This window comes from Lagenorhynchus albirostris, chromosome 11 (genome assembly GCF_949774975.1).
Source record: "Lagenorhynchus albirostris chromosome 11, mLagAlb1.1, whole genome shotgun sequence".
Taxonomy (NCBI): Eukaryota; Metazoa; Chordata; class Mammalia; order Artiodactyla; family Delphinidae; genus Lagenorhynchus; species Lagenorhynchus albirostris.
In genome coordinates this window covers 64,930,146-64,957,851 of record NC_083105.1, presented here as the reverse complement: position 1 = coordinate 64,957,851, position 27,706 = coordinate 64,930,146, and the positions used below count along the sequence as shown (strand labels likewise).

The window sequence follows — 27,706 nt, the reverse complement described above, 5'->3', positions numbered from 1 at the left end:
AAGACACATTTTAAATTGCAAAAATGAGTTTTATTCAATAATAGACAGATCTCTGAAGGTAGTAACTGTCATTCTCTATTATTCTTCGTATAGCATCAGTTAAATTAAAATTTTAAATAATTTTTTAGATATGGATGACTTGGAAAATATTAATACCTTTTTTGGCATCCTCTAATTTTTGCAAAGCAAATCGAGCAGCACCTCGTCTTGCATAAGCCTTTGTATAACTTCTATTCAAGGCAATTGCTAAATTACAATCAGACTCAGCAACAGCAAATCTACAATTTAAAAAAATAAATAAAAATCATCTGTTAAACCAAAACTTCAAAAAATTTGTTTCTGAAATCTCTGAAAAGGGAATTTACTTCCCAATTGAAGGCATGTTTCCCATCTCCTTTTAGTGAAGCCCACTAAAATCAATAATTCCTGATGCTGAGACTTGAGCACTACTCCCTTTAAAGCAAAGAACAAAAATGCCCACTGTCACCGCTTTTTCTCAGTACTGTGCTAGAGGTCCTGGCCAATGTAGTTCCATAAGAAAGAAATAACAGCCAAAAGAACTGTAAAGGAAGGAACAAAACTGCCATTCTTAGATGATATGATGGTCTACCAAGAAAACTCAAAAACAATCTGGAGACACTGTTAGAAATAATGAAAGTTTAGCAAGGCGGCTACTCTACTAGAGATCAGCAACAAAAAACTCATAAATTTAACAAAAGATGTACAAGATCCATATGCAGAAAATTACAAGACTGTCTTCAAAGACATCAAAGAAGTAGAGCAATTTCACATTCATCTATAATAAGACACAAAAACACAACAATATAATTCTCTCCAAACTGATCTATAAATCCAAGCAATTGTAATTAAAAGTTTTCAAGGAATTTGACAAGATGATTCTAAAATTTATACTGATAAGTAAAAGTTCAAAAATACCCAACATTCCTAAAGAATAATAAGGTAGGAGAATGCCCTATACCAAATACCAAGAAATTATAATTATAATGCTATACTAATTAAAGACAGTGTGGAATGGTTATAGTAATGGGCAACAGATCAATGTAAAGAATACAGAGATGAAAAAGAGATCCGTGCAAACTTGACATATGACAACAGTGGAATTGCAGATTCATGGGGAAAGCATGGATATTCAACAAATAGGTCTGAAACAACTGGGATATTCATGTGAAAAGATATGAAACTGGAATTCTACCTTCAGCATATATAAAAAGACTTAAGCGTGAAAAGTAAAACTTTTAGGAGTAAATATAGGAGACTGTTACGAACTCAGGGAAGGAAACTACTTTAACAAATCGTATTTTTCAAAGTGTCAACATTTTACAAAAATCAATAAATGAAACACATTAAAATTAAAAATTTCTGGGACTTCCCTGGCAGTCTGTAGTTGAGACTCTGGGCTCCCAATGCAGGGGGCACAGGTTCAATCCCTGGTTGGGGAACTAAGATCCCACATGCCACATGGTGGGGTCGAAAAAATAATAATAATAATATATTTTTAAAAAATAAAATTAGGTGGCGCAGTGGTTGAGAGTCCGCCTGCCGATGCAGGGGACACAGGTTCGTGCCCCGGTCCGGGAAGATCCCACATGCCGCGGAGCGGCTAGGCCCATGAGCCATGGCCGCTGAGCCTGCGCGTCCAGAGCCTGTGCTCCGCACCGGGAGAGGCCACAGCAGTGAGAGGCCCGCGTACCGCAAAAAATAAATAAATAAATAAAAATAATAATAAAAAATTATATTAAATTAAAAATTTCTGCTCACCAAGACTCCATAAAAAAAGGAAAATCAACTACAAATTGAGACAAGATAATTATTATAAACACTAAAGAATTAGTATCTAGAATAAAGAACTCTTAAAAATCAACAGCAAAACAGCCTAAGAGAAAAATGGTCAAAAGATAAAACAGACATTTCACAGAAAAAAAATAAATAAGTGGTGAATAAACATATAAGAAGATGCTCAACCTCATTAGAAATTGGGGAAATGCAAGTTAAGGCCACAGTGAATTAACATTTTACACCCCCTAGACTGAAAACAATTCAGAAGCCCAATTATACCCGTGTTGGTAAAGATACGGAACATTCACTCTTATACACTGCTAACAGGAATGTTACAACTACCCTTGTAGCAACTGCTTACCACCATTTAAAGTTGAACCTGTGCACATCCTATGACCCAGCACCAAGAAATAGGTACAAGAGTGTTCACAGTATCACTGTTGTTAAATAAGAAAGGGAAGGAGGGTGGAAGGCAGGGAAAGAAAGCAGGGAGAAGAAAAGGAAAGAGAGAAAGAAAGGAACAAACCAACAATCCAGCAACCGGAGAATGGATACATAATGGTATATTACTAAAAAGGAACTGCATATAACAGTGAAAATGAGAGATCTACAGCTATATGCAAAATACAAACAAATCTTAGAAAGATACTATTCAAAGAAATAGACAAGCCACAGAAGACTACATCCAGTATGAAATACTTTTAAAGCTCAAAAATAAGCAATGTTATACAATATATTATTTAAAGATACATACATATATAATGAACTTTTTTTTTTTTAAATCAGAAGAATGATATACAACTCAAGATAATGGTTTACTGGGAGGGATCAGGATATGGAAAAGAATATCAAAGGTAGCTTCAAAAATAATGTTCTGGTTCTTAAGCTGGGTGGCAGGCTCATGCAGGTTTACTTAAAATTCTTCTTCATCACTTACATAGTGTAGATATCAAATATTATAAAATGTAAATATTCCCCTAATTTGTCAGGATATGAATAGCACGAGTTTCAAAGATCTAAAAATATTCTATTTAAAACAGTAAAAACTCAGACACCAATATAGTTCGTATTTCCAAATAATTAAAACAGTAAGCATGTCCTCCTTGATGGTATTTGTCTTTTTAAAATTTCTTATGATGGGTCAGTTCCCTGCTTAGGATTAAGACCATACACATTTATGTTCTCCAACGTTAAGTATTTAAAGGGTATGACTTAAACAAACGTTGAAACACATTTTAAGTTTACCATAATAAAAGTTCTCTGTGTTAAATAGTGGATAAATAATTTTTCAAAATAATGAAGCAAAATTAATTTATAAAAAATTTTTACCCAGCTGACTTTTTTTGCACCTGTGAATTAGGTAAAGAGCATCGTTACTCAACTTTTAGAGGAGGAACACCTCGGTAAAGTGAGCTACAGGAGCAGGGTTTGAGCACCTGAATGTTTAAAATGGCTTAAGTAAAAGAACTAAATAAAAGGGAGTGAGTTACAAAAATTTGTAGTTGAAAAGAAATGTAAAACTTTTTCAAGCATTCCCACACATTTTATCGCGAAAGTTTTTTTTTTTCAAGTCTCCATATACACATAAAATATTCACACACATTATGGAAACTCCTTACTTTTTCAGTCTAAAGTACGCTGATGCTCTGTTTGTTGGCAACACAGGGTTATATGGGTCAGCACTCATGCCTTTGGTGTAGCATTCGATCGCTTCATCATATTTTCCTTGTTTGAAGTGTTTATTACCCTGAAAAAGCATACGAGTCAGATATATACTGGCACAGAATTCCAGAGCCATTTTCTTTCATTATTATCCATCTCTTCCTATCTCATTAGCCATGTGATCAAGGCTCACAGGAAAGGCAAGGGAATTAAGCAAAGTGGTCTTTTTACAAGTGCTAAAATTCACTACATAGTCATAGTTTGGTCACAATCCAAGAGCCCTGGCAGAAAAATGAGTAAAATACCTAGCATTATATACTTCTTGTTGACAATATGAACCCACAGAAATGTAACAAAAGAAAGGCATAAAGATAAATTTTAATCTGAAAGAGTGCCACCTCTTTGAAAAGCAATATAGCCAGTTTTACAATAATGAGGCATTCCTCAGGGAGATGTTGAACGTTCCAAAAAGCAACCAAAGATGGTCTGTGATATGGAAGAGTGGGATATGATGTCCATGTCAAGAATCACGCGCTGATCTGATTAGTATTTCAGTCTACTACTTAAAGCCCTGGAGTAACTCTCTGTATGCTCCAAGCACTTTACATATAATAATTCATTTAATAACACAACCACCCACTGAGGTTTAGTAATAATATTAATCTTATTTTACAGCTGAGAAAACTGAGTACATACAGGCAATTTAAAGAACTTGTCACAGGATGTGAACCTAGATAATCTGGTTTCAGAGCACATACTCCTAACCACTACACTGTACTGCCTCCCGATAGCGATATAGCCAATAACAGCTTAAAGTTTGAACACCCCCTAAATTATGCTGTAGAAATCTTGGGATGGACATGATTTTCTACATATCCTGCTTACTTGAAGGAACCAACGGCTAACCTAAAGAGTACCTTTTCTTTTAGAGCAAGAGCCTTTTGTGAATCTACATGAATCCCATCTTCTTCTGACTCCGATTCTTGCGACACAGAATCATGGGTACTCTCTTCTTTGTCAAGCTCATCAAGGATACTGTCCTGAAATCAAAAGTAGGGAAACAGTGTTCATAATTACATGACCATTAAAAACAGAAGATAAACTCCGCCCCCCCCCCAAAGAACATTCAACAGAACGTTAAGTTGTTACAATCTAAGGACCCAAAGGCCTACAAAAGCAACTCAAGTAACCTCTCATTTTTAAGACTAAACCCAGACAAAAGGGTATTCTTGCTTAGAAAACCAAGATCCAAACCACTTAGAGAATCTGACTTTGAATTCATAAAGTAAGCTAAGTCAATAGAGTCTAAAAATCACCCCTAAATCACAAACTATTAGCAGTGAAGTATTATTCCTTTACATAAGAGAAGTTTGCAAATAACCCCAAATCTATGTAATTGCATCCAACAGCAGAGAAAGGTTTTATCTAAAAACCTTTTTTTTCTCTTATTTTTAAAACAAAAACTGCTTGTAGAGCACAATTAACTCCTGATTCTCACAGCAACCTATGAGGTAGACATAATTACCCATGTGTTTCACTTGAAGGAAATGACAAATAGAAGTTAGTTAACTCACTCAGGGTCACTCAGCTAGTAAGTGGCCAAATGAGGATCTGAACCCAGGCAGTCTGCCTCCTCCAGAGGGCTCTCAATGACTATATTATACTGTTTCTCAGTCTATTCCAAATATAGCTGACTCTACCAAAGAAAATACGTAACATGCTAGTCCAGCAATTCCCAATCTCTTTTGACTCACACATTCCTTTCATGGTAATGAATCATTTCATGGACCCCATCAGTATTTTTTTAATCATTTTTTTAGCACATATAATAAAAGAATGATTTTTAGTTAGAGATTTTTCTTTTTTTTCCTGCACCACTTGGCTCACTGGATCTCAGTTCCCCAGCCAGGGACTGAACCCAGGCCACGGCAGTGAAAGCCCAGAATCGTAATCACTAGGCCACCAGGGAACTCCCTAGTAAGAGATTTTAAACCAGTAACCATTAAAGAGTTCATTAAAACTCATGTAAACGGGGTTTCCCTGGTGGCGCAGTGGTTAAGAACCCGCCTGCCAATGCAGAGGACACGGGTTCAAGCCCTGGTCCGGAAAGATCCCACGTGCTGCAGAGCGACTAAGCCCGTGAGCCACAACTACTGAGCCTGTGCTCTAGAGCCCGTGCTCTGCAACAAGAGAAGCCACCGCAATGAGAAGCCCGCACACCGCAACAAAGAGTAGCACACCCTCTTGACCCAACTAGAGAAAGCCCGCACGCAACAACGAAGACCCAATGCAGCCAAAAATAAGTAAAATAAAATTTAAAAATTTATTAAAAAAACCTCATGTAAACAAAAACTTAATTATTATATAAACAAAATCCTTTCTGTATTTAACAATATACTATTTTAAATAATTTATGTAGGAAAAAATTGTTGATAAATTAAAAAACAAAATAAGACCTATGCTTAGTTTCATTGAATGAACATTCAAAGATGGACTGAAATTTAGCTATGTGTTTTAGCATGAAGATTCTAGAAATTCCATCAGCCTACCAAGATTAAAGCCAAGACTGTCCAACCCTGTTACACAGACATGTGTAGAAAACTAACAGCAGCAGAACACCAAAGCCGCTGCTCAGATCTGAACTAGAATGGAACAACCATGACTGCACTGGCCACACAAACCAGGAGTTCAATCAATATCTGTTGAATGAATAAATGACTGTAGAAAGCAACTCTCTAAGAAATCATCTGACATGATGCCTTTTAGGAAAGGGCATTCTAAGAAGATTCCAATTTATGAAAAGGAAAAGGCTACATAGAAGGGGGTAAAGTTACAAAAAATGAAAGCAGATTAAATAATACTTAGCAGAGAATAAATCATGTTCAGAAAGTATCATTTCCAACAGTAATAAATTCAAGACCCAAAATCATACTTCTCTTGCATCGAGACATTACTAAAGCAGATGACATACTATTTAAATAATAATGTGTGCTCTCTCTGGACTCATTTAGCCTTGGTTTCATTAAGAAAAATACAACCAGGGCAGAAGACCTAAATAGACATTTCTCCAAAGAAGACATACAGATGGACAATAGGCACATGAAAAGATGCTCAACATCACTAATTATCAGAGAAATGCAAATCAAAACTACAATGAGGTATCACTTCATACCAGTCAGAGCAGCCATCATCAAAAAGTCTACAAATAATAAATGCTGGAGAGGGCGTGGAGAAAAGGGAACCCTCCCACTCTGCTGGTGGGAATGTAAATTGGTTCAGCCACTATGGAGAACAGTATAGAGGTTCCTTACAAAACTAAAAATAGAGCTACCATATGATCCAGCAATCCCACTCCTGGGCATATAACCGGAAAAGACAAAAACTCTAATTTGAAAACATACATGCAGCCCAATGCTCCTAGCAGCACTATTTACAATAGCCAAGACATGGAAGCAACCTAAATGTCCATCGACAGAGGAAGGGATAAAGAAAATGTGGTACATATATACAATGGAATATTACTCAGCCACAAAAAAGAATAAAATAATGCCATTTGCAGCAACATGGATGGATATGGAGATTATCATACTAAGTAAGTCAGACAGAGAAAGACAAATATCATATGATATTGCTTATATGCAGAATCTAAAAAATAAAAAAAAAAGATACAAATGAATTTATTTATAAAACAGAAACAGATTCACAGACTTAGAGAACAAACTTACGGTTACCGGGGGGAAGGGTCGGGGGGCAGGGATAGATTGGGAGTTTGGGATTGACATGTGCACACTACTATATCTAAAATAGATAACCAACAAGGACCTACTGTATAGTACAGAGAACTCTGCTCAATATTCTGTAATAACCTAAACGGGAAAAGAATTTGAAAAAGAATAGATACATGTATATGTATAACTGAATCACTTTGCTGTACACCTGAAACTAACACAACATTGTTAATCGACTATGCTCCAATATAAAATAAAAATTAAAAAAGAAAAAGAAAAAAGTGATACAAATGAACTCACTTACAAAACAGAAACAGACTCTCAGACATAGAAAACACTTTATGGTTACCAAAGGGGGAAGTGGGGGAGGGATAAATTAGGAGTTTGCGTTTAACAGATATACACTACTATATATAAAACATAAACAATAAGGACCGACTATAGCACAGGGAACTATATTCAATATCTTGTAATAACCTATAATGGAAAAGAATCTGAAAAAGTACAGATAAGTGTGTGTGTATATATACATATAAAACTGAATCACTTTGCTGTACACCTGAAACTAAATTGTAAATCAACTATACTTCAATTTAAAAATTAATTAATTAAAAATAAATGTTTTATAAAAAGAGAAATACAACTAATTTGAAAAATCATCCTCTAATGCTAAATGCATATACAAACTATGACCAAGCAAATACCATCCCAGGTGCTATATCCATCAAAAGACATGTACAAGAATGTTCATAGCAGGTTTATTCATAACGGCCCCAAGCTGAAAACAACTCAGTGTATATCAACAGGAGAATGGATACACAAACTGTGATATATCCACACAATGGAATTCTGATGAGCAATGAAACAGAACAAACTACTGCTACTGACAGTACAGATCAATCTCAGACAATAATAGCAAAAGAAGCCAACAGAGAACAGTGCATACTGTACGATACAACTGTAAGAAATTCCCAAACTGGCAAAACCTATCTACAATATTAGAGATCCCTACAGTGGCCACCTTTGGGAGGTAATCAACCGAAAAGGGAGGTTTCTGGGATACGAGAAATGTTCTATATCTTGATCTGGATGGTAGTTTCTCAGTTTTGTACATGAGTGAAAATTCAGGAAGTTGTACATTTAAGATTTTGGGACTTTACTGTATGAATGTTATACCTCAATAAAAATGTTAAACAAAAAAGTGCAAAGAAAATAATACACATAATAATCAGAATAGTAGTTACCTCTGAAGATAGAGAGGAGAAAAGAAGATGGGACAGGGAAGGAGCACAATGGCAGCTTCAATGGGATTGAAAAAATTCTCTTTATGTTAGGTGGTGGGTTTATGTATTCATTTTATTATCATGCTTTAGAACACGTATCTCTACAAACTATTTTGTATGAATCAAACATTACATAATGAACACTTTTAAAAAGACTAAAAGCGAGTGTGTATTCCAAATCAACCTAACAAAATCAACCCTTAGGGTGGGTCAGAGTCTAGAATAAGGCTGGCCAACAGGTTCCCGTTCACAGGTTGGCCTGACAGTGGCTGCTTGGAATACTGGGTAGAGGGTTATGAGGCAGAGTAATTAATTCTCCAGCTACACTGTGTCTCATGTGTGGGAGATGGGAGGCATGCACCACACCAGCCTAGAAGGGCCCTTCCTGAAATCAAGATAGCCCTAATTCTATTGTCACGCAGCCCTAGCCCTAAGACTAAACCCAAAGGCATTCTCTTTTAGCCAGTATTCTACAGGTCCTTCAGTCTATTAAAAAAAAAAAAAAAAATGTTGGTAGAGTCCTTCTTTTCTCATATTATTACTATCTTAGAATTCTGGCTGTTTACAGGTTAGAGATGATGAAGAGGAAGGAGGTAGGCGCAACTATAGGTGGAGAGGTCTTTGTGGTGATGCAATATTTCTGTACCTTAATTGCAATGGTGGTTACCCAAATCTACAGGTCATAAAATGGCAAAGAACTATACATACATTGCACCGATATCAATCTCCTGGTTTTGATACTGTACTATAGTTAAATAAGATGTAACCATTAGGGGAAACTGGGTGAAGAGTACACTGGATCTCTTATGTACTATTTGTGCAAAAGGAGAAAAAAAGAAAAAATAGGAAAAAAGAAAAGAATCCAGCTGTTTTAGCCACTATTCACTGATAGAGGACTGTAGGAGAAAAAATAATCTAGTTAACTGAACAGCTAGGTATTTAAGTTTTTATTCCACACAAAATAGTCTATAAGAGAAAGACACAGGTCCTAAGAACTCTACATGATTTTTCATTTAATCCATGACTCTTAACTAACTCCAAGAAAATTTTACTCAAATACTAAGAAGCATATAACCAGATTAACTTACCACATCAAGTTTTGCCCATGCCTCATAATCGTAAGATTTTATCCTGTTTTTTGTGTTTTCATCTTTGGTTTTTTTAGATGACTCTTTAACTTTGCCTTTCTTCTTTTTCCTAAGATTCCCATTTCGAATAGGAGGTAAATTCTAGGAAGGGAAAACAACACAACGTTTTAAGACTGCTCTTTTCTTTTCTGTATAACTAGCAATGTTCAAAATTCTCACTAAAGTATATTTTCAAGTAAAAGTAATTTTTAATTTTCAAGTGGTCAGAAATACCAATTCACTCATTTATAATGATAACTTATGCCTGAAAAGTTTAATTCTTCCTTTGACAAATATTGAACATTGTTTAGTCATAAGAAAAGTATTGATATTACCTAGAAATTTTAATTATACACTTTGCATTTTAGGATTTGCAATCCTAAATTCAAAAACTGCCTGATCTTCAGCCTTGGTACAATGATTTAGCAGCAGTACAATGGCACACTGAACTGACTCCACATCATTACAAACAGTATGAAAATGCTATCCGTATTTGAATGCACTGTCTTAAGAAAACCATTTGGTTGAGCCTAGGTACTACCTAAGTTTTTACGGCAATACTGTACGTTAATATATCACTAAATATACAATTACATATGATATACAGAATTATATACAAACCCACATATTTTATGATTCTGTTCATTTACCTTAAAATTATCACATGGTCTTCCTTTCAGGAACTATTCACTAAGCCTTAAAATGTCTTAATATAGTTAATACAATTATTACAAAGACTTTAAAAAGTAGAATTTTTCCAAGTGTTGGCAGAAAGCAAATCACTTCAATCAGTATTTCCACAAAACATTTTAAAGGTGGTGCTTTACTTTAAGATAGTTTTGCTGGATGCTAAAGTAGGAATTTAATTAAGCAATTTACCTCTTCAGGAACACCACTCTGTCTTCTAAGTTCCATATCCTTTTGTTTAATATCTTTTTCCCAGTTTTCTAAATCCCTCATAAAGTCTTGTAACTCTTCTGCATTTTGTTTCACTTGTAGTTGTAATTCAATTGCTTTACTTGCTGAAGTCATTGTGGCCTGCACAGTTTTTATCAACCAACCTCTGATAAGAATTAAATAGAATTATTTGGTTTATTTTTTTTTGAAATCCAGCTAATTAATGATCTTTACCTCTTCATAAATGGCCAAGATACATGTAAGGAAAGGAACCTACAGTGATGCAGAAGAAAGAAAATATCAGTATATTATGCTTAAAATGAGTCAATCAATGTTTGCTGAATAAACAAATGCAAAATAAACAGACAGGTTGGGCATCCATGCAACATGAATGAAAGGCAACAGGGAGGAAATCACTGAAAATTAGCAAGCAGCCTATGGTAGCAGATTGGCTGCTCATCTCTAGAGTTTATAAGTTTAGCCTAATTACCTCCTTCACTCTTTTTTTTTTCAACATTTATTGAACTTTGGCTATGTGAAAGGCCCTGTATCAAGATTTAGGGATGCAAAAACAAGACAAGGTCCCTTCTCTACTGGAGGAAAAAAGAAAATAATCTAAGTACTGAGTAACAAAATATTATGCTAGGCAGGGTTTCTCAACCTTGGGACTACTGAGATTTTGGGCCAGATAATTCTTTGTTGTGGGTTGGCCGTCCTGTGCATTGTAGGATGGTTGGCAGCATCCCTGGCCTCTACTAACTAGTTGCCAGTATTACTCCCTTCCCTCTGGACTGTAACAAGCAAAAATGTCTCCAGACATTTTCAAATATCCTCTGGTTGAGAACCACTGTGCTAGCGGTACATGCAGATGCTATGGGGCTGACCACAAAGGACAGGTATAAATCAGACAGTAGGGTGGCAGGTTCAAGGAAAGAGTCCCCAGAGGTGCTGAAATTTAGCCATGTTTCAAAAGGGGCCAGCCAACTGATTAATGTGGAGGAGTGGGCCAGGAGAATGAGGGACTGGGAGGGAGAATAACGGAAGAGAAGGCAAATATGGGACAGATCAGGAAATGCCAGGCCATGAGATCTGACCTACAGTCTGAAAGCTATGGGAAACATTAAGGTGGTAAAATAAAAGGGACATGATGACTCATTAGACTGAGGAGTTGGTGAGCAGAGAAGGACTCAGTCTTAGATTTCTGGTTTGGGAGCCTGGTAAGATTAGTGGTACCACTTTGAGTCAGGAATCACAATTTTAAAAGGAAAAGAGGTTTCAGGATTGCAGAACACGTGTAAAGACAGATTTTTTTCAGTTTGGGATAAGGTGACTGAGTTCTTATGGGACATCAGGACATAGCCAGTATGTAGTTACAGAGGGCTAGAAATATAAATTTGGGTGTCACTAGCATAAAGGTAGAAGCTACAATCATGAGATTTGGATGTGTTTAATTACTGTGACAATGCGGGGGGGGGGCGCTGGGGGAAGCCTGAAGAACACATATCTAGGGAACAAACCAAGGAAGAAATGCCAACACAGTAAAAATCAGGCAGTGGCATCTAGAGAGCTGGGAGGAAAACTTGGAGTACTGTCACAGAAGAGAAGTTTTAGTTCAAGAAGACGGAAAGTTAGCAGTGTCAAAGGCCACAGAAGTCACATGGAGGAAATATAGTGCATTATATTTAGTCATATAAAGATTATTTAGTTTTAATGGGATTTTTTTTAAGGAGAGAAATAAAATGAGCTGAGTAAATGAGATTATATGGGGATTAGCATAATTTTGCCTTTCATAACCTAAAATTGCCCACGAGTATGGGGGGGAATTGAGGAGCAAGGTAAAAGAAAATATAGGAAAGGGGATGCGTGATGCAGCAAGGTCCCCAAAAAGGTGGGAGGGAATTCAAAGCTTAAGTGTGTATGGGGTGGACAGGGGGGTGAGGGTTGGTTAGGATGGGAGAGACAGAAGAGATTAGAAAAGGGATTCATTTAGGAGGAGGAACAGATGTTTGCAACCGACTATAGGTCTTCTGACCCCCCGGCCTTGCGTCAGAAAGTAAACTAAACTTAAGCTTCTTTCAGGCAGTGCCCATGTTTGATCACATATGTATATCGCATTAAAAAACAAAGCTAGTACAATGTTTTGCCGAAGGACTCAAAAATGTGAATAAGGGCTTCCTTGGTGGCGCAGTGGTTGAGGGTCCACCCGCCGATGCAGGGGACGCGGGTTCGTGCCCCGGTCCGGGAAGATCCCACATGCCGCGGAGCGGCTGGGCCCGTGAGCCATGGCCACTGGGCCTGCGCCTCCAGAGCCTGTGCTCCGCAACGGGAGAGACCACAATAGTGAGAGGCCCGCGTATTGCAAAAAAAAAAAAAAAAAAAAAATGTGAATAAAAGCGCAGCAAGCCACTGAGATACGTTGGGGGGGGGGGGGGCGGGAGAAGAAACCTTTTCCATTTCGCCTATCACCTCTGCTCCCACGGAACCTGCGTCCAGGCGGGCAACCAGAAACTTCCAGCGCCTGGGGTATCAATTTCATACCCAATATCCGGGCGAGCATTGCACACCCACGCCAAAAGGGGACGGGCCCCACCGAGGTCCCCTGGGGAGGGTGGATCTAAGGTCCTGACCAACGCAAATCGCCCAATAATCCGGGCAGCCGGGGTGGAGAGACCGACAGCAAGGCTGTCCGTCCAGGCCCGGGCTGCTCGGGGCGAGCCCCTCCCGGAACGAGCTCCCCGGTGCGCCTCTACCCTAGACACCGCCACGCCGCCCCAACGCCGGGCCCTGCCGTCCGCCCTTGCCCTCTCGGCCTCACCCGGGACCCACGGCTGCACCCCTCCTCCCGCAGGGCGACCCCAAAAGCCTCCTCGCTGCTGCAGCCGGTGATAACCGCAAAGCCGGCTCACCTTAACGTGCTGTTACCGTCCCCACTGCCGCAGCTTCCCGCCCGCAATGACTCACGCCGGGCCCCGCCTTCCTGGGCTTTCCCACAAGTCCCCGCGTGCCCTCGCCCCGCCCCCTGGAGCCGGGTCGGAGCGTGCGCAGAAGGTCAGATACACTGTGCCCTCTTCGGGGTAGAACCAGGCTAGAGCGTTGACAGGTGTGTTAAAGCAAAATCTGCTGCTTTGCCTGCTTCCGGTATGACCAAACTTCACACTAGGTAATCCAAAAACTGCAGGATCATCCTGACTTGTTCTGATTCCCCAAATAATAACGCCTTGAATAATTCCTTGGATTCCCCTCAGTTTTTTTTTTTTTTGCGGTACGCAGGCATCTCACTGCTGTGGCCTCTCCCGTTGCGGAGCACAGGCTCCGGACGCGCAGGCTCAGCGGCCATGGCTCACGGGCCCAGCCGCTCCGCGGCATGTGGGATCTTCCCGGACCGGGGCACGAACCCGTGTCTCCTGCATCGGCAGGCGGACTCTCAACCACTGCGCCACCAGGGAAGCCCTCCCCTCAGTTTTAATATTTGCCTTGCTGTGTGTAATGGTATTTTACAACCTTTGTATGATAATCATGTGAGAAAGTTACTGTTTGTCTACCATAAACAGGCTATGTAAACCAGTAACTCTAGCAATTTTTGTAGTAGTTTTTTTTTTCTTTAAGTTCTTGTATTCGGCAAACCAGTTTCTCAGTCTGCCTACCTTGCACCTTTGCAAGTAAACTCTTTCCTTTTCTAAATATCTATTTCTGAGTCTTTCTTGGATGTGTGTCGGTATTAAGGTCTGTCTTTAGATTTCCCTGGCCACAAAGAAAAAAAGAATATGAAGCTTTTAATATTTTGTGCTTCTGCTTCCTGTATGAGTGAACTTTCTCTCATTTTTCATGGCAACTCTAAAACTGTAAAACAAAAGTAATTTTAAAAGCCCACAAAAACAAACAGAAACAAACAAACCTTTCCATTTGAAATAGCTCTGTGATCTTAAACATTAGACCAAAAATTCAGATTAGTGGCTCTCAAGCTTGACTGAACTGTGGAATCACCTTGGGAGTGTGGGGAAAAGAAATACTGATTTCTAGGACCTCTCCCCAGAGACTGTGATTTAATTAGCACAGCCTGGGCATCCTGATTTTTTTAAAAGCACAAGATATAGCCATGCAGTTGAGGCTGGGACCCACTAATCCAGGTAAGGATCAGTGAAAAACCACCCTGGGGACCTTCCTTACAAAGTCATCAGCACATCTTTCCCACTGTATAATTATTTGGTATCTTTGTATTTTAAACTCATAGTAGTCAAATCATTAACTGTCACCAAAATATTTACTAAGGGAATGATTCTTTTGTCTTTTGTGTTGGCGGACAGAAAACTGACTTTTAAGGGATTTTTTTTGTGTGTGTTTTAAAATTAATCTAATAATAAATAATTTTAAAACAGATTTATAGATGTTCTTAACAAAAGCAACTCTGTTGGGGTTTTTATGGGTTTTGTTTTGTTTTGTTTTGTTTTGTTTTTACCACACCGCAGGGCCTGCTGGATCTTAGTTCCCCGACTGGGGGTGGAACCTGTGCTCCCTGCAGTGGAAGTGCAGAGTCTTAACCACTGGACCACCAGGGAAGTCCCAAAGCAAGTCTATCTTTAAAAATTAATTCTGTCAGAGTCAACTGAGATGAGAGAGAAGGGGGCCAGCTGGCTGTTCTAGTAATACCTCATAGACCCTCTCACATCTTTCTGTCTCTCTCTCTCTCTCTCTCTCTCTCTTCACATAATAATCGGTTGTTGCTTGGTGAGTACAAAATCAAAGTGAGAGGAGTTAGTCAGATGGTCTTGATGGCCACCATCACCTAATCCTGAGGCTCCCACTGTCCTACAAAAAACTATGCCTGTAATGGCAGCCTTCCCTCTGCAAGGGAGGTTGAGGGTTTTTTATTATTGGCAGTCATGTGCTCATCTAAAAACAAGAATTCAGTAAATAAGGAAGGAGAGGAAGGGAGCAGATACTGAGGGGCAACCAGTAACCTCTATCAAAGGCCTTAATTATTTGTCAAAAGAATAGTGAATGAATGAGTTGATACTGCTAGAAATCCAGGCTCACTATAACCTGAGGAAGAAGGTTGAATTCTGCAATGCTGATTCTTCCACTTACTGAAAATGTAATCTGAATGTAATCTGTACACTGAGGCTTAATGTAAATTAAAATTAAAATGGAGAAGATAAAAATACCTACTGGAGTAAGAAAATGTATGTAGATGGCCTACTTAGCACAGCTTGGGACATGGTAGGAGCTCAACAAATGTTATTTCCTGTCTCTCCCTCCTGTAAAGCTAAGGTCCAGACCCGGGGATTTAATAACTCTCCTACATCTCTCCCTGTCTCCCACTTGACTGTCTGGAAGACCTCTGAAGATGTCTCTAAGAAGCCCAAGTACTGGGCACCAGGAGATAAAGGTTAAGGTTGATAGCAGGGAAGGTAAACTGCCTCTCCTAATGCAAAATGAAATCTGTATAATAAGGAAGACAAGTAAGAATTGTAATAAGAAATAAGCATGTTATTTTACATTCCTCATCTCACAGCAATGGTAATATTATCCCCATTTTACTGGTAAGGACGCTGACCTGAATAATTATGAAATTTGCCCGTACAGCCAGCAAATGACAGAGCCTGGTGAGGTACCTGGGCAGTCTGTCTTCAGAGCTGGCACCTGTGACTGCCCGTTCTACTACGCCCTGTCTGGCTCATTTGACTGTGACCCCCCTTGAGGAAGGGTAAGAGTGGCCCTATTTCTTAAATCTGCACTCTGTGACTTACCTGAGGCACTACTCCATACCTGTCATTTTCCTAGCATCTGTCGCCTAAATAATCTGTTTACAGGTGAGAAGTCTCCTTGTATCTCTCTGGCACTCCTCCTCCCTCAGTTTGGTCAACCTCTGCAACCACAGAAGCTGCATCCAGAGGTGTCCTTATGTCCCCTGTGTATGTGGTCAAGGGGGCTGGTTACCAAGGCTAGGGACCACCAGTCTCCATGTATCCCCTCAGAGTCTATGTGCAATCCTCCTTCCGTTCTTTTTTTTTTTTTAAAGACTTTATTTTCTGAGAGCAGTTTGGGTTTACAATAAAATTAAGATAAGGGTACAGAGATTTCCCATACACCCCCTACCCCAAGATATACATAGCCTTCCCCCTTTATCAACATCACTTGCCAGAATGGTACATTTTTTTACCAGGTATGAACCTACATTGACACATCATAGTCACCCAGAATCCATAATTTAACTAAGGGTTCACTCTTGGTGTTGTACAGTGGGTTTGGACAAATGACTAATGGCTATATATCTATCATTATAATACCGTACAGAGTATTTCCACTGCCCTAAAAATCCTCTGTGCTCTGCATATTCATCTGTCCCCCTCCACGCTCACCCCCAGCAGCCATTGATTATTTTTACTGTCTCCATAGATTTGCCCTTTCCACAATGTCAGATGGTTGAAATTATACGGTATGGAGCCTTCTCAGTTTGGCTTTTTTCACTTCGTAATATGAGCTTCAGATTCCTCCATGTCTTTACATGGCTTGATAACCCATTTCTTTTTAGCTGTGAATTATATTCCATTGTTCGACGTACCACAGTTTATCCATGCACCTGCCGAAGGACACCTTGGTTGCTTCCAAGTTTGAGCCGTGATGAATGAAACTGCTAAAAACATCCATTTGTAGAGTTTTGTGTGGACAGAAGTTTTCAGTTCCTTTGGGGGTGTAATTATGAAGGAGTGTAATTATGAAGGAGTGCAATTGCTGGATTATATGGTAAGAATATGCTTAGTTTTGTTACAAAATCAAACTGTCTTCCAGAGTGGCTATACCGGTTTGCTTTTCCACCCTCAATGTCTGAGAGATTCTATTGCTCCATATCCTTACCAGCATTTGGTGTTGTCAGTGTTCCAGATTTTGGCCATTCTAACAAGTGTGTAATGGTGTCTTGTTTTAATTTGCACTTCCCTGATGACATATGAGGTGGAGCATCTTTTCATAGGCTTATGTGCCATCTGTAGATCTTCTTTGGTCTATTGATGGTTGATGTCTGTTAAGGTCCCATTCTTTAATTGGTTGTTTACTTTTTGTAGTTTCAAGCATCCTTTTTATATTTTGGATAATGGTCTTTATCAAATATTTTTGCAAATATTTTCTCCCCATTTGTGGCTTGTCTGCTAATTCCCTTGATATTGTCTTTCCCAGAGCAGAATTTTTTTTTTACTTGAAGTATAGTTAATTTACAATGTTTCAGGTGTACGGCAAACTGATTCAGTTATATATATAATTGGGAGCAGTACTTGTTGGCATTAATGGTTTGGTTTTTCTGGAAGGAACTCATAATAGAGGACTCCCTTCCAATTCCACCATATACACAGCATCACCTTCTTTGGATGAAGATTGGCCTTTGGTGTGGTTGGTGATGGTTCATTTCACTTGCCCCACGATCTCTTCCATTACACATTATTGTACAGTATCCACTTTTCATCACCCATCACAATTTGTTTTAAAACTGGAACGTTTTCGTTATGTTTAAGTAGAGAATCGCATGCGGAAATATGGTCAAGAAGATTTTTTTCGCTTAACTTACGTGGAACCCAAACATCAAAGCTATGAATATAACCAAGCTGGTGCAAATGATTTTCAACACTTGATTTGGGTATTTTGAGTATGTCGACTATCTCCCATGTGGTATAGCCACGTTGATTGTTCTCAATTAATGTCTCAATTTGATCGCTATCAACGTCAACTGGTCTACCCGACGGTGGAGGACCGTACAGCGAGAAATCTCCAGTATGAAGCTTTGCAAACCACTTTCAACACGTTCAATCAGTCACAGCACCTTCTCCATACACTGCACAAATCTTTTGTGCATTTCAGTTGCGTTTTTACCTTTCTTGAAATAATAAAGCATAATATGCTGAAAATGTTGCTGTTTTTCTTCCAACTTCAGTATTAAAATGGCGACACAAAAATTCACCAATTTTGATAAGTTTTTTTTTAATGCATGCTGATATGCTGTCACAATACAATCTAACAAAATTGTTTCGAATGAAGTTAAAGACAAGCACTACTAGAGCCATCGTACAGAAAAAAATCAAACAGACTCTGGCCAACCCAGTAGTTCCCTGTGCTATACAATAGGTTCTTGTTTATCTGTTTTATATATAGTGGTGTGTATCTGTTAAACCCAAACTCCTAATTTATCCCTCCCCACTCTTCGCCCTTTGGTAACCATAAGTTGTTTTCTATGTCTGTGAGTCTATTTCTGTTTTGTAAGTACGTTCATTTGTATCATTTTTTTAGATTTCACATTTAAGTGATATCATATGATATTTGTCTTTCTCTGTCTGACTTACTTCACTTAGTATGATAATCTCTAGGTCCATCCATGTTGCAAATGACATTATTTCGTTCCTTTTTATGGCTAAGTGATATTCCATTGTGTGTGTGTGTGTGTGTGTGTGTGTGTGTGTGTGTGTATCACATCTTCTTTACCCATTCATCTGTTGATGGACATTTAGGTTGCTTCCATGGCTTGGCTATTGTAAATAGTGCTGCTGTGAACATTGGGGTACATCTTTTCAAATTAGAGTCTCTGTCTTTTCCGGATATATGCCCAGGAGTAGGATTGCTGGATCATATGGTAACTCTGTTTTTAGTTATTTAAGGAACCTCTGTACTGTTTTCCATAGTGGCTATACCAATTTGCATTCCCACCAACAGTGTAGGAGGGTTCCCTACTGTCTGTTTAGGTCTTCTACACATTTTCTGATTCTGTTGTTTGTTTGTTTTATATTGAGCTGTATAAGCTGTTTGTATATTTTGGAAATTAATCCCTCATTGCTTGCATCATTTGCAAATATTTTCTCCCATTCTGTGTGTTGTCTTTTTGTTTTGATTATGGTTTCCTTTGCTGTGCAAAAGCTTTTAAGTTTAATTAGGTCCCATTTGTTTATTTTTGCTTTTGTTTCCATTACTCTAGGAGATGGATTCAAAAAACTATTCCTGCAATTTATGTCAAAGAGTGTTCCGCCTATGTTTTCCTGTAGGAGTTTTTTGGGGTTTTTTTTGTTTGTTTTGTTTTGCGGTACACGGGCCTCTCACTGCTGTGGCCTCTCCCGTTGCGGAGCACAGGCTCCAGACACGCAGGCTCAGCGGCCATGGCTCACGGGCCTAGCCACTCCACGGCATGTGGGATCCTCCCGGACCGGGGCACGAACCCGTGTCCCCTGCATCGGCAGGCAGACTCCCAACCACTGCGCCACCAGGGAAGCCCCCTCTAGGAGTTTTATAGTATCCGGTCTTACATTTAGGTCTTTAATCCATTTTGAGTTTATTTTTGTATATGCTGTTAGAGAATGTTCTAATTTCATTCTTTTACACGTAGCTGTCCAGTTTTCCCAGCACCACTTATTGAAGAGACTGTCCTTTCTCCACTGTATATTCTTGCCTCCTTTGTCATAGATTAATTGACCATAAGTGCATGCGTTTATTTCTGGGCTTTCTATCCTTTGCCATTGATCTGTGTGTCTGTTTTTGTACCAGTACCATACTGGGTTATTTTGTGTGTGTGTGGTTTTTTTTTTTTTTTTTTGGCTGCACCACACATCATGCAGGATCTTAGTTTCCTGACCAGGGATCAAACCCATGCCCCCTGCAATAGAAGCACGGAGTCTTAACCTCTGGACTGCCAGGGAAGTCCTGAGTACCATACTGTTTTGATTACTATACCTTGTAGTATAGTATGAAGTCAGGAAGCATGTTTCCTCTCGCTCAATTCTTCTTTCTCCAGATTGTTTTGGCTATTTGGGATCATCTGTGTTTCCATACAGATTTTAAAATTGTGTGTTCCAGTTCTGTGAAAATTGCCGTTGGTAATTTGATAGGGATTTCATTGTATCTGTAGATTTCCTTGGGTAGTATGGTCATTTTCACAGCAGTGATTCTTCCAATCCAAGAACACGGCATATCTTTCCATCTGTTTGTGTCATCTTCAGTTTCTTTCATCAGCGTCCTATAGTTTTCAGCGTACAAGTCTTTTGCCTCCTTAGGTTGGTTTATTCCTAGGTATTTTATTCTTTTTGATGTGATTGTAAATGGGGTTGTTTCCTTAATTTCTCTTTCTGATAGTTGTGTTAGTGTATAGAAATGCAAGAGATTTCTGTGTTATAATTTTATAACCTGCAACTTTACCAAATTCATTGATGAGCTCTAGTAGTTTTCTGGTGACATCTTTAGGATTTTCTAAATATAGTATCATGTCATCTGCAAACAGTGACAATTTTACTTCTTCCTTTCCAATTTGGATTCCTTTTATTTCTTTTTCTTCTCTGATTGCTGTGGCTAGGACTTCCAAAACTTTGTTAAATAAAAGTGGCGAGAGTGGGTGGGCATCCTTGACTTGTTCCTGATCTTAGAGGGAATGCTTTTAGTTTTTCACCACTGAGTATGATGTTAGCTGTGGGTTTGTCATAGATGGCCTTTATTATGTTCAGATACGTTCCCTCTATGCCCACTTTCTGGAGAGTTTTGATCATAAATGGATATTGAATTTTATCAAAAGCTTTCTCTGCATCTACTGAGATGATCATATGGTTTTTATTCTAGCAGAAGTTTTTAGTGTTAATGAAGTATAGGTTATCAATTTTTTCTTTCACGGATTTTGCCTTTGATGTACCTAAAAAAGCATTACCAGGGACTTCCCTGGTGGCACAGTGGTTAAGAATCCACCTACCAATGCAGGGGACACAGGTTTGATCCCTGGTCTGGGAAGATCCCACAGGTCGCGGAGCAACTAAGCCTGTGTGCCACAACTGCTGAGCCTGCACTCTGGAGCCTGTGAGCAACAAATACTGAGCCCACGCACCGCAACTGCAGAAGCCCCTGTGCTCTAGGGCCCACGTGCCGCAGCTACTGAGCCCGTGTGCTGCAAGTGCTGAAGCCCACGTGCCTACAGCCCGTGCTCGGTAACAAGAGAAGCCACGGTGAGAAGCCCGCGCACCACAACAAAGAGTAGCCCCCGCTTGCCGCAGCTAACAAAAGCCCATGCGCAGCAACGAAGACCCAATGCAGCCAAAAAATAAATATTTTTTAAAATAAAAAATAGGGCTTCCCTGGTGGCGCAGTGGTTGAGAGTCCGCCTGCCGATGCAGGGGACACGGGTTCATGCCCCGGTCCGAGAAGATCCCACATGCCGCGGAGCAGCTGGGCCCATGAGCCGTGGCCACTGAGCCTGCGCGTCCGGAGCCTGTGCTCCGCGGCGGGCGAGGCCACAACAGTGAGAGGCCCGTGTGCCACAAAAAAAATAAAAATAAAAAATATATAAAAAAGCATTACCAGACCCCAAGTCATGTAGGTTTTTTTTTTATGTTATCTTCTAGGAGTTTTATAGTTTTGTGTTTTCCATTTAGGTCTATGATCTATTTTAAGTTAATTTTAGTGAAGGATATAAGGTCTGTGTTTAGATTTTTTTGCATGTGAATGTCCAGTTGCTCTAACATCACTGACAGGTTGAAAAGGTTGAAAAATTGAAAAGATTACCTTAACTCCGTTGCACTGCCTTGGCTCCTTTGTCAAAGATTGTTGACTATATTTAGGGGTGTCTATTTCTGGGCTCACTATTCTATTCCATTGATCTACTTGTCTGTTCTTTCACCAACACCACACTGTCCTGATAACATAGCTTTATAGTAAGTCTTAAAGTTGGGTAATATAGTCCTCCTTTATTCTTCTTCAATATTTTATTGGCTCTTCTAGGTCTTTTGCCATGCCATATACACTTTAGAATTAGCGTGTTGATATCCACAAAATAACTTGCTGGAATTTTGATTGGGATTTCACTGAATATGTAGATCAAGTTGCGAAGAACTGACACCTTTAGTATTGAGTCTTCCAATCCATGAACATGAAATATCTTTCTATTTATTTCATTGTTCTTTGACTTTGTTCATCAGGGTTTTGTAGTTTTCCTCATATAGGTCTTGTGTATATTGTTTTAGATTTATACATAAGTATTTCATTTTTGAGGGGCTAATGTAAATGGTATTATGTTTTTAATGTCAAATTCCACTTGTTCATTGTGGTATATAGAAAAGCAACGACTTCAGTATATTAACCTTGTATCTTGCAATCTTACTATGATTGCTTGTTAGTTCCAGGAGTTTTTTCATTGATTCTTTCAGATTTTCTACATAGATGATCATGTTATTTGTGAATAAAGACAGTTTTATGTCTTCCATCCCAATCTGTATATCTTTTATTTCCTTCTCTTGCGTTATGGTATTAGCAAGCACTTGGGGTACAATGTTGAAAAAGAATTGTGAAAGGGATCATCTTTGCATTGTACCTGATCTTAGCAGGAACCTTTGAGTTTCTCACGATTAAGTGTGATGTTAGCTCTAGGTTATTTTGTAGATAGTCTTTATCAAGTTGAGAAATCTCCCATCTATTCCTAATTTACTGAGAGTTTTTATCATGAATGGGTGTTGAATTTTGTCATAGGCTTTTTCTACATCTACTGATGTGATCACGTGATTTTTCTTTTTTAGACTGTGGATGTACTGGGTTACATTAATTGATTTTTGAATGTTTAACCAGCCTTGCAGACCTGGAATCAGTCCCACTTGGTCGGTGGTGTATAATTCTTTTTATATTGTTTTGGATTCAGTTTGCTAATTGTGGTCTGAAAGCAGACATTGTATGGTTTCTATTCTTTTAAATTTGTTAAGGTGTGTTTTATGGCCCAGAATGTGGCCTGTCTTGGTGGATGATCTATATGAACTTGAGAAAAATGTGTATGCTGTGTTGTTGGATGAAGTAATCTATAGATGTCAATTATATTCAGTTGATCAGTGGTGTTGTCGAGTTCAACTATGTCCTTACTGCTTTTTTATTGCCAGATCTGTCCATTTTTGAGAGAAGGATATTGAAATATCCAACTATGATAATAGATTCATGTATTTCTCCTTTCAGTTCCATCAGTTTTTGCCTCATGTAGTTGATGCTCTGTTGTTAGGTGTATACAGTTTAGAATTGTTATGGCTTCTTGGAGAATTGACTCCTTTATCGTTACGCAATGCCCTTCTTTATCTGTGGTAACTTTGCTTGCTCTGAAGTCGGCTGTGTCAGAAATTCACATAGCTACTCCTGCTTTCTTTTGATTAGTATTAGCATGGTATATTTCTCTATCCATTTCCTTTTAATCTGTACATGTCTTTATATTTAAAGTGGGTTTCTTGTAGACAGTGTATAGTTGGGTCTTGTTTTTTGATTAACCCTGACAATCTCTGTCTTTTTTTTGTTTTTTTTTGGCTGCATTGGGTCTTCGTTGCTGCACGTGGGCTTTCTCTAGTTGCAGTGAACAGGGGCTACTCTTTGCTGCCGTGCGTGGGCTTCTCATTGCGGTGGGAAGATCCAGGAAGATCCCACATGACACGGAGCAACTAAGCTAGTGCGTCACAACTACTGAGCCTGCACTCTAGGGCCCGCATGCCACAACTACTGAGACCATGTGCCACAACTACTGAAGCCCACACACCTAGAGCCTGTGCTCTGCAACAAGAGAAGCCACCGCAATGAGAAGCCTGTGTACCGCGCGAAGAGTGGCCCCCGCTCGCCACAACTAGAGAAAGCCCCCGCCCAGCAATGAAAACCCAACGCAGCCAAAATTAATTAATTAATTATTTAAAAAAAGAATTCGCCTGCCAATGTAGGGGAAACGGGTTCAAGCCCTGGTCTGGGAAGATCCCATATGTCACGGAGCAACTAAGTCTGTGCGCCACAGCTACTGAAGCCCGCGTGCTTAGAGCCCGTGCTCCGCAACACGAGAGGCCACCGCAACAAGAAGCCCCCGCACTGTGACAAAGAGTAGCCCCCGCTCAACGCAACTAGAGAAAGCCCACGCGCACAGCAACGAAGACCCAATGCAGCCATAAATAAATAAATAAATAAATGTCCTTCTAAAAAAATAAAAATAAAAAATATATATCTCTTCTGTTCCTTTTGCTCCTTCTTCTCCCGGTATTCCCATTATGTATATGTTACACCTTTTGTTGTTGTCCCACAGTACTTGGAATGTTCTGTTTTTCTTAGTCTTTGTTCTCTTTGCCTTTTGGTTTTTCTGTACCTATCGAACTATCCTCAGGTACAGAGATTCTTTCCTCAGCAGTCCAGTCTACTAATAAGCCCATCAAAGGTATTCTTCATTTCTATTACAGTGTTTTTTATCTCTAGCATTTCTTTTTGATTGTTGTATGATCAGGCCACCCAAGATGGCTGTTCTCTTGCTCTCTGTACATCCCTGTTCAACCAGTCCCTGCCTTACCTACACCCTACTCACATGACTGACCTTCCCTCTTAATCATATAGCCTAATCAGTAAATGTCTGCTACTTGCCCCAGGTTCCAGCAAGGGATTGTTCTAACCTTTAGGTCACAATGTCTCCACTATGATAGTTTCACCATCATACTAGTGTTGCCACCATAGAGGGGCAGTGAGGGGCGTGCTGAGGTCAATTCCCTCTATCACCGGTAACCTCGCTCTCCTCTACCCACCCACCCCCATGGTAGTGAATACTGCTGCCTGCCACCTGCTGCACAGAGCAGGGTGTTGCTCCAGGACCTTGCTTCAGGCATGTAAGATCCCCCTATCCACTAAGCCATTGATGTCTCTGTCCTCGATCCTGGGCTCTTTCCTCAGCCTGCAGGCTGGGCAAGTACAGGGCTTGCAGGCCTGTGGGGTGCAGCCCAGTAATTGTTTCTTAGAACATCCATCTCTTTGCTTACATTGCCCATCCGTTCTTGCATGCTATCTACTTTATCCCTTAAAGCCCTTAGCATATGAATCATAGTTGTTTTAAATCCCTAGTATGATAATTACAACATTCTTGCCATGCCTGGTTCTGATTATTTGCTCTATCTCTTCAAATTGTGTTTTTTGCCTTTCGTTATGCAAGCAGAGAGGGTAGGGAGTCCCCAGAGAAAGAGAACCAGGCATGGCTTTCTTGACAGAAGAGAAGCCATTTGGGGCCTAAGCCATTCTGTAATCTAAGCCTGGCCACAGTGCTTGCCCTTGAACAGGTCTGAGTATTTAATGATCTTAAGGGAACAAAAGAATGCAGAAACAAAGGACTGTTATCAGGCAAGAGAAGTAACAATAGCAAAGATCAGGAAAAAAAAAAAAAAAGATAGCAAAGATAAGTGGTAAAAACTCCCCGTTCTGTTTCAGTAGTAAAGATCAACCTGGGGGCTTCCCTGGTGGCACAGTGGTTGAGAGTCTGCCTGCCGATGCAGGGGACACAGGTTCGTGCCCCGGTCCGGGAAGATCCCATATGCCGCGGAGCGGCTGGGCCCGTGAGCCATGGCCACTGAGCCTGCCCGTGAGCCATGGCCACTGAGCCTGCCCGTGAGCCATGGCCACTGAGCCTGCGCGTCCGGAGCCTGTGCTCCGCAAAGGGAGAGGCCACAACAGTGAGAGGCCCGCGTAACGCACACACAAAAAAGGAAGATTAGCCTGAAGAGCTCAACCACCACATCAGCTGGAAACTGAGGGGTGATGTTGTTGACCTTTTCTGACCCTCAACTAAAGCTTGGACTCTGTCAGACAGCCCAAGCCCCTCCATGAACATGCAGGGGCCCTTAGCTTAACACTTCCCCAGTTTTGCTGTTTGGGGTGACACTGCTTTGGGAAAGATCCCCAGTGTTCTCCTTACTGTGGCTGCAAGTGAGAAATCCTTCTTCCTCCCTATCTTTGGCCTGGTTGTCTTTTGGCTCGACACCCACCAAAAGGGGAACCCCGTTTTGGGGTAACAGTTTTTTCTTGATAGCCAGACACAATGTACCAGTAAAAGAAAGTGCTGTAAATAGGCCTTTAGTAATGTGGTGGTGAGGTGTGAGGGGAGGGAAGGCATTCTGTAGTCCTCTGTAGGTCTGTCCTTCAGTCAGCCTATGCCTCTGTACTGTGAATTTCACAAGTGTTTCTCCCCGCTTGTGCGGAGAGGATGGATGGAAGGGGGCTGGAGTTGGGTAATTTCTCTTCTCCCACTTGGAAGGCTAGAGTTGGGTCTCTCCCTACCTGTCAGTTAGGCTCTGACAATACCCCAGCAGCTTAGGCTCTGGCTAACTAGCTTCCCCTCAGGGCAGACTTTGTTAAGAAGGACAGAATGCTCTGGAGTATTTCAAAATGGTTTCTTTTCTCACACCGGTGCGGGAAGGCTGAGGGGATTTTTCTCACACGTTTATGATGGGAGCTCCTGGAGGTACATTTCACAGCATTGTGCAGGCGCCCTGTGACTGGGTCCCCTGGAGTTTTTAACGCTCAGAGCCAAGTGCACTGAACCTCCAGCAGTTATCGATTACAGTTTAGGTTTTTGAACCACAGCCCTGGTTTCTGTGTCTTCCTACATTCACCTGTCTTTCCAGTCCGAGGGCAGCAGTTTGCCTGTGTTCTCCCCTGTCTTACAGATCCAAGAAGAATCGTTGGTTTTTCACTCTGTTCAGTTTTTACTTGTTGTTAGGATGGAATGGTGACTTCCAGGCTCAATTATATGTGGAACCAGAAGCGGGAAGGGCTCTCCTTCCGCCCTTCACATTACAAGTCCACCAGGTGAATTCTCCACCGGTCTTAGCTAGAGAGACTTAGGTGAGTCAGGAACTTTACCAAGATACCACATCCTCCAGGTCATCCCAAAGAGTCACTAAAGCCAGAAGCATCACTCCCAGCCCTGCTCCACAGAAAAGGCTGGGAGACAGACAGTTGAGGGGGACCATATGCAAAGAAGAGACACATTTCAAGTTTTCTGAAATGACTTGAGACTCAAGACTCTACAGCATAGTTCAAGCCTTGCCCTGTGGGACAGCATCTGGTTCCCAATGTGATTAGGGGAGAAATGCATAACTGAGTGAAATAGGGAGCCCCAGTCTCCCTGTCTTCCATTCTAAGAGCTTATGCAAATTATGGCTGCTGAGTTAGACTTAAAATAATTACGTTAGTGACACCAAGCTCTAGGTTCCTTTCTTCTTCTGATGCAAAATCTTCCGCCTAGGAGGGGAACTCTTTTACAAACTATTTGGAATCAAAATACAGCTCTGTAACTGCACAAAATACCCACAGTTAGGAAGCTTCTTGTTGCAGTTACCTAGCTGACTACAAAAAAATCGGGCCTGGAGGAGTCCACTGCTGCTCCAGCCTACTCACTGCATCAGCCGTTACCCTCTCGCGGACCCTGTTCTGAGAGGATCTCACC

General features: G+C 40.3%; 1 protein-coding gene across 2 annotated transcripts in view; it reads right to left on the bottom strand.

Moving 5' to 3' along the window:
* The window catches only part of RPAP3 (RNA polymerase II associated protein 3), a 41,734-nt gene extending 28,268 nt beyond the window's left edge, over nucleotides 1-13,466 (bottom strand). The window contains exons 1-6 of one of the 2 annotated variants that reach the window (XM_060166447.1): nucleotides 13,401-13,466; nucleotides 10,477-10,660; nucleotides 9,559-9,699; nucleotides 4,377-4,499; nucleotides 3,417-3,544; nucleotides 157-278 (exon numbers count right to left, since the gene is read on the bottom strand). In XM_060166447.1, coding sequence (XP_060022430.1) covers nucleotides 157-278; nucleotides 3,417-3,544; nucleotides 4,377-4,499; nucleotides 9,559-9,699; nucleotides 10,477-10,629 — 667 coding nt within the window. In that variant the 5' untranslated portion in view covers nucleotides 10,630-10,660; nucleotides 13,401-13,466. Of the gene's footprint in view, nucleotides 1-156; nucleotides 279-3,416; nucleotides 3,545-4,376; nucleotides 4,500-9,558; nucleotides 9,700-10,476; nucleotides 10,768-13,400 lie in introns of both variants that reach the window. The other variant, XM_060166446.1, reaches the window with a different exon arrangement.
* Nucleotides 13,467-27,706: the final 14,240 nt, after the last annotated feature.